At 38.4% G+C, this 12,202-nt stretch overlaps 1 protein-coding gene across 6 annotated transcripts in view; it reads right to left on the bottom strand.

Annotated features, from left to right (window-relative positions):
- prkag2a (protein kinase, AMP-activated, gamma 2 non-catalytic subunit a) overlaps positions 1-12,202 on the bottom strand; it is a 66,011-nt gene that overhangs the window by 29,148 nt on the left and 24,661 nt on the right. The window contains exon 1 of one of the 6 annotated variants that reach the window (XR_013820158.1): positions 8,278-8,687. The exons of 4 other annotated variants lie outside the window; for them this stretch is intronic. Coding sequence is in view for 1 of the 2 variants with exons in the window: in XM_079862947.1 (XP_079719073.1) it covers positions 8,278-8,377 (100 nt within the window). In the remaining variant the exon portion in view is untranslated. Of the gene's footprint in view, positions 1-8,277; positions 9,120-12,202 lie in introns of those variants that run through there. One more of the 6 variants, XM_079862947.1, reaches the window with a different exon arrangement.

Raw genomic sequence — 12,202 nt, 5'->3', positions numbered from 1 at the left:
TTGATGAGTTGATAAGAGAGTGAAATGTAGCACTGCCTGCAGAGTCCAAGATGCCACCAGCAAAGCCAATGGGGTAAGAATATATTTCCCACCAGAGAACAGCCAAAATTACATCTAACTGTCCATCTGTCCATTTATCTATCTATCTATCTATCTGGATTGTGGGTGCAAAAATGCCAAGTGAAGTTGATTGATGAGCATATTTGGAAAAAAAGATAAGCATTTATCAAGCGTGAAAGAACGATCAAGGAATCCATTATAGATGTGCAATGAGAAACGATTAACAAGCCATCCTGACTACCTCAAGTCACTGCACCAAGCCATTATCTTCCCTCAGTCGAGACCACATGGGCATGCCCAATGCTGTTGAATGAGTAAAGAGCTTATTTTATAGCAGTCAGGCATCAGCCCAGTAAACACAGCACATAATAGGAAATAGACAGAAGGGGTGGGGGAACGAAAAGTGAGCTGAAAAAGAAGGGCTCCGCGATGATGTCATCAGGATAGCAATAGCCCCTCACCCAACCCAAATGCATCCACATGGATTTTATATTCCCGTTTTCTGCACAAATCACAGAGATCATTTACCATCAGGACCACATGAGTCACATGATCACTGCAGCAGAAAGTGTGCTGGATGTGAATGATGGGTGTTGCAACAGCCAACGTAGTTCCACACGGTTCCTAGCCGAACAGAACACACCCAAAGGCCATACTTACAGTGCTAATTAAATTAAACTGTCCTCATGAGCAAGACAATTGGCATATTTATGAAGCCATATTGCTATCAAATCATTTTAATATAATTATGGATAATAATCAAATCAAAATAAGGCTAGGAGACAGGCTTAGTCCAAAGGCTTCATGCATCCTTGATATTGGGTTATGTAAGATATCCAAAACCTTGTTATGTTCAATTCAAAACATTTTAAGCTGATAAATACCAAGGTGATTTATCTCAAACGTAATCGCTCATTTTAGAAGCGTTGTCTCCATTGCATCATTAAGCTGACATGCGCTTTTCATAAATGACCAAGACTGTGAATCACATTTAAAGCCTCTGAGGCCGATTTAATGGCTGAGGAAAGAAATTCATTTTGAGAAATGTCTGTCTATTAGCTTATTTAGCATGAATCTCAAGCATTTATCATCCTACAAAACATGTTTATGTTTCATCTTATCAAATATGACATTATGCTTTGAGTCCACAGATAAAGATAATATGAAGAAAAAGGTACGATTCCATGCAGATGTTGGGAGAAACGTTTAGATACAAAGACACCAAAGGTCTTTCCTCATAAAATGGCCTATTTAAAAAAAAAAAAAAAATTCTTTGGAATAATGTGCACTGATGAATCATTTGTGTATTAAGAAAGTAAACACTGTCCATTTTGATTTTGTTTTGACTGTAGAATTTGACTCTGTAAACTTCACTCTGTAAAGATAGCACAATCCAACACGCACACTGCTGTCTGCCCTTCCTCCGCTGTCCTCATGAACTTCTTTGATGTTTGCCCTGCAGACAGAGGTTAACAACATTCATTCTCCGTGACCGATGACCCTTGACCCATGGTCAGATATGTTAACCCAGCGTTGCACACTTATAACCCCGCTCACGGGCAAAAGCTTAATCAAGTGAGCCATGACAGGTAAACCAATATTCCAAACACAAATCTAAAACTGCACTTGACATTATTTTAAAGGTGCAGTATGTAATTTTGACAGCTAGTGGTTGAAATGGGTACTGCAGTCCAAAGTCCAAGAGTTGTTTCTCCTCGCCAGACTGAAGACACGCAACAGGGATGAGCGCAAATGACAATGGAAGGCGACCAGCCAAGTTGATGGAGCTTTTTAGATGGATGCCGAGGCTTAGAAGGTCCGGTAGAATCTGCTATCTTTAACCCAGTTTGTTTGCTGGCTACAATACACTGTGTTATCCGCCAAATGGCAACCCGGGGTGTCGAACAGGGGCGATTCCAGGATTTTATAAATGGGGGGGCACAGGGGGGACCAAGAACCAGTGAGGGGGGGCCCATGGGAAATAAAAAAATTCAACTGGAAAAACTTCTCCTAAAGTAGAACAGTCTTTTTTTTTCAATTAATGATTATGCAGTCTTACATACATCATTGTTTATTCTTTCAAGCAGATATATTTATTTGTATGAATTAAATATAATTAATCTTTATTAAAGCTATTATTAAAGAGCAGTGAATGCTTTTCTCTTTTTATTTTGTTTGAACAATATTAAGTGTACAGAAGGCATTAGGTTTATTACGCACTGTCACTTTAAGACCGAGTGTGCAGATCCAATTGCACTGCTAATGCACATCCGATATTCTCACAACTGTACGTGTAAAGACATAACCGACTGTGTTTACGTGAATACTCTCAAAAACGGACATGTGTGTATTTGTCCATTCAGACGCGAAAGAGAGCTCAATTCAGTCCTTTGCGCGCAGCGCGCTTAGCTGTCTAACGTTATGCAGGGCTGCACTCTTCGGGTCGCGTGTGTGTGTGTTCGCACAGAAAAACATACCGAATAAAGCTCTCTTTCGCGTCGTCACTCTTATTCAGATCTGTCCATATGTCTGCCCTTCTCTTTCTCCCAGACGTTTACATTTTTTAACGATTTGTGAGACATGCAGCATCAAGCGCATTCCAACTCGTGTGCCGCTGGGTAGATCAGCACGTTACAATTCAAATGTGCGCATCTACCACAAACGCAAATCAGTTCTGACTGGATCTCTTCCCCAATCGTCCCTCCCTAACATTTTAGTCTATTTTTTATTCGTTGACGAAAATGTCAATACATTATCGTCAACGAATAAATAAATGTATTTATTCGAATACATGTATGTATTATTCGAATACATTCGTTGACGAAAATGTCAATACATTTTCGTCAACGAATTAATAAATGTATTGACGAAAATGTCAATACATTTTCGTCATAGTTGTCGTCATTTAAAACTGTTTTTGATATAGTTATCGTCTCGTGTTCGTCTGTGAAAAATGTCGTTGACGAAAATAATGGCGAACATTTTTCGTCAACGAAATTAACAATATAATATACTGTAATTGAGTGTGCATACCATAAACAGTGACATGTCGAGGTGTCTCTCTCCTGACTCCTGTTTGAAAAACGCGGACCAGAGATTCTGCTTTGCGAATCGCAAATCAAGCAGTGATTGACAGCGCTCTGATCCAATGGCGTTGGGCATTGTCATGTTGACAGTAAATCTAGCCCAATGATGTTGGGGGGGCACCAGGGGGGGCCAATCATATTCCAGGGGGGGCCGGTGCCACCCCGTGCCCCCCCCCCCCCCTCTAGACACGCCCCTGGTGTCGAAATACTATTGGGTAAACTGACAGTGGGCGGGACCACACAGACCAAAACAAAAACAGACATTCCGACACGGAACGCACATTTCAAAGTACAATAACTGGTTGTAGCATTGTTTTGTGTGAAAGTGTGAACTTAGTATGTTTACTAAATATCTTTTTAATGGTATCGTTATTGGCCCGGTAAGAACATTTGGCAAATACATTAAAGCCGATAAATAATGGATTATTTCCTTCAGCTGAGACACTTCAGATATGCAGTTCACCATGATGTTTTCGAATTGCTTGAATTGCGAAATATTATTGGAGTCACTTTGAAAAAGTATGTTCTCATTACATACAATTGTAATGAGAACATTATAATTGTGTGCTTGGGACATGGTAAGACTTTTGTTTTTGTAATCAGGCCCTCAAAAATGATATAAAAATTTGGATTTAGATTTATCAGCCGATATATCGGTTATCGGCTTTTAAATATAAAGATTATCGGTTATCGGTCAAAATTTTCATATCAGTGCATCCTAGTTTGTTGGTGCTTTAGTACAGTCAAAAAATTACATACAGCACCTTTAATGTAAGTTTGTTAATTCACACAGTACTGTAATACAACACCAACTACACACTTCACATTGGCCTGAGCTTAGTCAAATCAACCAGCACTGACCTCTCCATTTGCCTTTTCTGCCTGCCAGTCTTTTACATGCACTATGCTAGCTGAGTAAACGCATGCATTATGTGCTTTTTGGTACTGATGTGCTTCTAATGTCATATAACTAGATAAAAGGTTTCATAGTGCTATGCATTTTCAGTTAAGTTCACATGTGGATAAAGATTGTGAAGATATCATTAGACATGCATGAGAACAAGCACATTCTCTAAAGGTAAAAATAGCTGCGTAAAAAAAAAGTTGTCTTAAAGACATTATACAGACAGAGATGTGGATCTTATCAAATTTCCAAGGGCAGTTCTGGATAAATTAATTGAGGCTGCAGTAAGCGGGTCAGCGCCCCCTAAAGATATTTATACAGAACTGCATATGGTAAAAACTGGGACAGCTGAATTACAAGCCATCAAGCTTTTTTTCTTGTAGTGCTGCGTTATTATTTTTTCTTGACATCTGGCTTTTTCTCAGAATATTGCAAGAAAATGTATAATTAAATGCATATTTAGATTTTCTCTTTCATTTGTACTAGAATCAATATCACTTGTTATTATTTGATTAGAATGCATTTTACACACAAAAAAAATTGTTTTAATTTGAATTTGTTTTGTATTTATACATTTTTATTAATGCATTTAGATTTTAATCATTAATGAAATAAATAAGAATGAATGCACATAATAAACTCATTTATAGCTGTTTAAAACTGTCTGGATTGTCTCTCTGCCTGGTGACACTCATCCATGTGTCACAAAGTCCAGGCTGTTCTCCCAGCAGGCACCATCTACATGTCATAGTGACGCCTGTCAAAACCCATTAAACTGACCAATAGGATTGCATTTTCTCATGCGGTGTGTGTGACAATTCACAACACGTGAGAGTTAGCGCTCGATGCTCTCATTTTCAGCACACGACCGTTTTTAAAGAAGCAAGACTCTGATCTGATCCAAGGTTTATTTTTAGAGGCTAGTCTTTATATTTGTATTCTAGTCCAGAAGCTGCAATTTAAAGAGTGCAGAAGCGATTCACAGTTCCTTCATCACACTCACTAGGACTCTGTTAGTCCAAGAGACAGGTGTTTTTTTTTTGTTTTTTTTTTGCACTGTAACCCTCATTGCAATGCCAGTCAGTTAAAAGAAAAATAAATAAATGAAAGACATTCTCTAAATAAAATGTGGTTTCCAGGGTGTTACAGGGGTTCTGATTGTATTTACCATGTTGCTGTGTGGTTGCTATGTCATTACTAGGGGGTTGCTGTGCTAAGTTAACCCAAACAAACAGAATTATGCACTCATTTATTCCAAATGTTCAACAGTTTGGGGTCGATAAGATGTTTGTGAAAGAAGTCTCTTATGCTCACTTTTATTTGATAAAACAATCCCAAAAGAGTAATACTGTGAAATATTATAGTTTTTGTTTTCAATAACAATGTATTAAATATAATAAAATATATTCAATTTTCATATGTCATTTATTCATGTGATGTCAAAGCTGAATTTTCAGCATCTTTACTCCAGTATTCAGTGTCACATGATCCTTCAGAAATCATTCTGAGATGCTGATTTGCTGCTCAAGAAACATTTCTTAATTTTATTAATGTTGAAAACAGTTGAGTGGACTAATATTTTTGTTGTGATATTTTCAGGATTTTTTTATGAATAGATGAATTATTTGAAATATAAATCTTTTGTATCTTTACTGTCACTTTTGATCCATTTAATGCATTAAAAGTATTCATTTCTATAAAATAAAATAAAATAAAAATTGTACTGCCCCAGTAATACATCTGCCCCATATTGTTGCTCTGTAACTGTCTGTCAAATGTGATGTGTAAATGTATTTTTTTCACCCTTTTTAAACATGTTTATTTTATTGTGGGCATCGAAAGGAGAAAAAAGAATGGGCGTGTAACAGGTCTCAGATCAGTGAGGGACATTCTCCAACTGGTATTTGCACTTTGTTCTGACGTTTTCCGCCGCTAACTGCTAATCTGTGTCTCTATCATCCATCAGTCTGTCAGCTTTTCAATATCACTGCTCAAGTATGATCCACTCTATTTCCCCTCCTCTTGCTCTCTCCCTTTTCTTTCTGTTAATCGTTTTTCCATCCACTGACTGTTATACCGAGTGAAACGTGATCTGTTGGTTAATGGCTGGTTGTAGTGGATACACTCGGATACAAAGTATAGCCTACTTTCTTTAAAAAAAAAAAACAATCTTTCTTTAAACTTGAAATGGTAGCATATATTGTGAGACAGTACAGATGTGTCAACCGACTCGTACAATAGTAGCTATATTTGTATAAAACTATTTATACTGTTTTTAAGAATGTGGTCATACCACCCACCAACACCAGCCTTCCTCAGGTAGCGGGTAACAACACAATTTCATTAAGTCTATAATTAGGTGTAATTAAATGTAGGTGGCCAAACATTTAGTCATTTTGACATCCCTTAATTATTTCCTCTAAAGCAGAGATGGTTTTAAAGATAATGCATGCCATGCTCACATAAAATACAGAAAGTAAACAAGGTCACACACAAATTACCAAAATGACACCAAATGATTATGATGAAAAGAATCCAATTTCGCCTATAAAAATGTCATTTCAACATTATATGTCACCAAACCTCCCTGTGTGACTATATTAAGCCAGGATTAGGCCTTAGCTTTTATAAATGTGCCATAGAAAAAAACATTGCTGTGCATCTTGAGACAAAACAATGGCACTGACAAATTATAAGATATTCCAGTGCAAATTGCTTTCATTTAAAACAGTTCAAACATACATACTTTAGTCTGGGACTAAAGGCTTGAGACGTGTCTGTGAGGCCGAGGGTTAGTTTCTTATTTTAATCTCACAATTACCTTTTTTCCCCCCAGAGGATGAAATAGGCTTCCATAGAACTGATCTGTGACATGAAAACAAAGAATAAAATGTCATTTAATGAGTATGTTTTGTTTGTGAGACCTAAATTTGCGTCTGCAAACCTCTCTTAGCCCTTGATATTTCCTCCCAGCACCATGTCACTTTTAGATTTTAATGAGTCCCACTGAAACTCACCCTCAGCAGACTATAAATAACAACTCCCATTATTAATATCACAGGATTAGCCCTTCATAATCATTAAACCCGAAGAAGAAAGAACATCCGATTTAGAAAAGTCACACAAATCTAAACAGCTTTAATGGTTTTGTTGATCCACATTGCAGACATGCTTAATTGTTGGAACTTGGCACATTCCGAACAAAATCACCTATTTGGAAGCATTACAAAATACATTAACATGAGAAAGTCTAGCGGATCTGGTAATCATATTGCAAGAGGTTTAATTGACATATCGCACTGAGAAATGAGTTCTAGAGGCTTCTGGTCTTGAAATTCACAAGTAAAGGGTTCTGCTTGCACTCTTATTGTACAAATCCATCAACACACAAGGGAAATGAGACTCTTCAAAGTCTGAGATCTGAGTGCATCGGCAAATATAAGACTGAAAGTTCAAGAAATGTACAAGGTTTTTCAGAAGACATGGAGTATTTTCATATACAGACGTTTCACTTTTCACTTGTCAAAAAGAAAGAAGATTTGAAATGCCTTAGACACCTAAAAATGTCTAAATGTAATTGCATTCAAAAATGTAAAACTAAGGCCTGGTTTCACAGACAGGGCTTAGATTAGTTCATTTAGGCCATTTAAGTAGCTTTTTAAAATGTGCCTTAGAAAAAAAAAAACATTACTGATGTGCATCTGGAGACAAAACAATGGCAGTGACATATTTTAAGATCTGTCAGTACAAGTTGCTTTGCATTTTAGTCTGGGACTATAGGCTTAAGCCTTGTCTGTGAAACTGGGGGAAAGCGTCTTATGCAAACAAATGAAATTTTCTCATCCCTTTCTGCAATTAATTTTTTAGTGGTGACTTTTAGTGAACATAATTAAGTTCTCCTCAAGTTCACACAGGTGTAGTTCATCATATCAACTATGAACATGTTAAACATAAAATACAGAAAGCAAAAAAAAAAAAAAAATTGTAATATGGTTGGAAGTCGGAAGCCCATTAATGTGAATATGGAATATGATGGAAAGTCTATGGAAGCCCATTTCCACCTATATAAAAAGGTAATTGCAACCTTGTATTTCACAATATGAACATTTTTCTTGTTTTAGGCCCATTTGAATATTTTTATTTACAAAAAATAGCTACTCACATGTAATTGCATGTTACTAAATAATTAAAACAATGCAGCAAAATAAGTCTTAACTGCCATCTTACTGGTTCCCAGGAGGCCGTGGGGCTCTGACTGCCGTCTCCCTGTCCGCCCCTCTTGGTCCTTGCGCTTTTTGATCCCTCTCAGGCTGCTAAATCGTTTCATGGATGGCGAGGACGTGTGGAGAGACTGTGGACAGTGCAATAGGTCATGCCGTATAGACAGTGCTGGATCTCTTCAGTTACCTCCGGGCCTTGGATCACTATCACCCAATCTTTGTGCCAGTGACAGGTGCTCTTCAATGATTATTTCATGCTCTTCAAAGTCCTTACTTCAGAGTTCTTCAACTTCTTTTTCTTGCTCCTTTCTCTCTGACAGACTTGTTTCTGTCTGTTCTGAATCAGTGGTCGGCCAGCAGCAGACTGTCAAGTGTGGCAGTGTGTACGCCAGCATGTGTATGTGTGTGTGTGTGAATGCAAGCCTTAAAAAAACAGCATGTGTAACAGTGACACTGTTCAATGAAACCGACCCATGCTTGGTTAGGAATTGCTGGTGATTGGCCAAACTGCGGTAAACCACGCCCACTCATGAATATTCAATATACTTTCATACACATCACTGTCTAGTGAGGCAACTTCTCTTTGTTCAAATGAAATCTTCTAATTTCATGTGGTCTCTGACTTCCTTTGATTTAGAGTCAGTTGATTTTAATAAAATCACATTAAGGTGAAAAACAAAGTCAGGGGACCATAAAATAGGATTGAACCTTTCCGAATACTCTGCCAAACTGAAATTAATTCAGCACTGTGGGAGAACATTCCTGTTTCATGCAAGGTGAAGTCTTATTTCTATTGGTTCATTAGTAGTGCAGCCTACGGTTTAAAGAGTAATACATAGATTTGTGCAGAAAATAAGTAAATTTTTTATGTGGCGGACGGACGGACGGACGGACGGACGGACGGACGGACGGACAGACAGACAGACAGACAGACAGACAGATAGATAGATAGATAGATAGATAGATAGATAGATAGATAGATAGATAGATAGATAGATAGATAGATAGATAGATAGATAGATAGATAGATAGATAGATAGATTTATAGATAGATTAGCATATTGTTGATTTCTGATGGATCATGTATGTGTGTGTGTACACACACACCATTTTTTTAAAGTAATGAAACTTCATTAAGCTCTGAAGGTGTTCCTGCATTATTTATTGGTACTGTAAATGTTTCCTCTACTCTGGCTGTACTGTAAGCTGACCTTTCCTTAAAATAGATGCAGAAAATAACAGAGCAAATCTGTATCTTGCCCTGTAACAAAGCAAATCTGGAACTCTAAAAAATAATACCCTGGTGAAATCCAATATCTAGGTCATTAAGGGTCTTCCTTTCAAGGAAGAAAAACAATCTCAGTGACAATCACTTTAGTTAATGAATTCATGTCCCTGGTGATAATAGCCATCAACATCTGATCACCCCCTTCTTCCTGTACCATCATAAACAAATCATTCTCTGTCAGTGCACTAAAGGCACCAAATTAATCACCCTAATAGTGGGTAAAGTCACACTGCCAGGCTTGATGCCAAGAGATACTTGCGTAAGCAGAATTAGATGGGCTTTGAGTAATCACCTCTCATTTTCCAAACTCTCCGCTGTCGTTCCTTGTCAGGGGCACTTAGGGTTCTGCTAAGCACTTCTAAAGACGCTCATTTTGGGCCTAAAAAGTACCTTTGGTGAGAGGGGAGAAGCTAATTCCTTCAAAATCCCCTGTGCTTTGACGTCTTCAAAGTCCCAGGGTCAACAGGACACTGAAAAGAACATGGTGTTGGTTTTTAGGACAAAAATGCAGTCAGCTTTTTAAAAGCTGCATCTCTTGTGCACCCACTACAGACAGCAGATCTGTTCTTAAACCTAGTGAGCTGCCTATGTGACTGGTCCTACTCGCACCACGCCAAGTGGGATTCGAATCAGCATCACTAACATAGGCGGACGCGTTAACAAGGACCCTAAAGACCGCAGCTTCTAGCGTCAGTCACTAGTGCGCCTCTTGAGGCCAGGGGAGTGAGGTTTACTTACACAGCTCTTTACTAGCTGGTCTCCATTACACCTACCTAGACAGCATTTTAAGGCTGTCCCAAAATGTATAGCTGGCAACATTATGCTGCCTAATCGGATTCATTTTTGCCAAATCCTAAGGAAGCAAAGAATGCTTTGCAAATGGGCTCAATGAAAAATTTGTCAATGGAATTGAGATAAATGTTTTCAAATTTCAAATTTGAATGCATGGAAGTAGAATTAAAATATTATCAAGACAAACTTTGTACTTTTGTTGGCCTGACAAAACCTTATTTTAAAGGGTTAGTTCACCCAAAAATGAAAATTCTGTCAGTAATTACTCACCCTCATGTTGTTCCAACCACGTAAGACCTTCGTTCATCTTCGGAACACAAATTAAGATATTTTTGATTAAATCTGAGCGCTGTCTCACTCCTCCATAGGCTGCTAGGTGGCCGAAACTTGCTGGCCCAGAAAAGTTATTAAAGAGATCGTTAATATAGTCCAAGTGACTCCAGTGGCTCAATCTTAAGTATATCAAGTGATGAGAATACTTTTTGTGCGCAAAAACAAACAAAAATAACGACTTTATTCCACTATTCATTTCCTTCTCTCTGGGCCTCTAGTTGGTTCACGTAGTGTTTTTGCGCAGCGCGTCTGTGTTGCACGTCAGACGCATCACACACATGACCAGCTTCGGCCAATAGTGAGCCTACGTGGTGACGTGTAACACAGACGCGTTTTACTTGAATGGTGTAGGCATGTCAACCTACAGTATGGAAATTTGCTTTTACTTTACATATTTCATTATATTGTAACTTTAGTGGACTTTTGGGGAAGATCATTTTTATTTTCCAGTATCCATTCAGTAACTTCTCCTCCCTATCATTCCAATTCAACTTTACTCACAGAAAAAAAAAGGTACAAAGCTGTCTCTGAGGCATTACCCTAAGGTACAAAATCAAAAAGTTACTGATATGTACACTTAAAGTGCAAAGATGTACCTTTTTGCTTTTGTACCTTAGGGTACTGCCTCAGTGACAGCTTTGTACCTTTTTTCTGAGAGTGTTCCTGTGGAGTGTGGCTAATTCTATTTCACACTCATGAACTGAAAGGGAGCCAGTTCTTCAGTTTGGAACTCTGGCCAACCCATGTAGCTTAGCAACACGCTAACATCAAACTCACTGTGAGTTATATCTCTCGTGTGTGTGGATTGCCGCCCAGTATGTAGAGTGGTCCAAATCATTCACTTACGCGGTTCTGTTTCAGTTGGCACAGGCTGCTTGTGTAGGCAGCAGACATCAAGCCCGTTCTCAAGAGTGATTGTGTCCACAACCAAGCACTGACCTGCTCTTATATGGTGTCAGTGCTGGAAAAGCTTTCCTGTTCCATTTGCCTGATTTAATAAGCTTTCATGTGAGAGCGGACGATGCCAAGTCACTGGACATCTAAGAATGGAGCAGTTTTCTACTGTAGGTCACCTTGTACTTCTGGAGTCAAGCCAGATTAACTTTTCCAGTCAGTCTCACCAAGCCGACATAAAAGAACTAGCTGCGTCTCAGCCAAAAAGCTGTGCTTCAACACACCAAAAGGACTGAAGGCGACTGTCAACTAGTATGTGCGTTCTGTGTGTGCATGCAAGGAAATAACTGTCTATATTAGCAGGTAGCAAGTCTCTATTCACCATTTAAAAAGGGAAACCGAAACTTGGACTGCAGATACAAATGTAAACAAAGCAGCGCCTGCTTACCTCATTCGCTAAACTGAACAACCAATCACCACTTTTAGGGTCCTTTTTGAAGGCCATACAGGTTTGGACTGACATGTGAGTGAGGTATTGATGGCAAAATTAACACAAAACTGTTCCTTTAAGTTCTCAGAGGTCAGAGATGCATGTTTCTGTGTCAGTGAGAAATGTTCTGAGATC

Source organism: Squalius cephalus, assembly GCF_949319135.1.
Source record: "Squalius cephalus genome assembly, chromosome: 25".
NCBI classification, from domain to species: Eukaryota; Metazoa; Chordata; class Actinopteri; order Cypriniformes; family Leuciscidae; genus Squalius; species Squalius cephalus.
The sequence above is the reverse complement of the archived record's forward strand: the minus strand, read 5'-3'. Positions and strand labels throughout refer to the sequence as shown.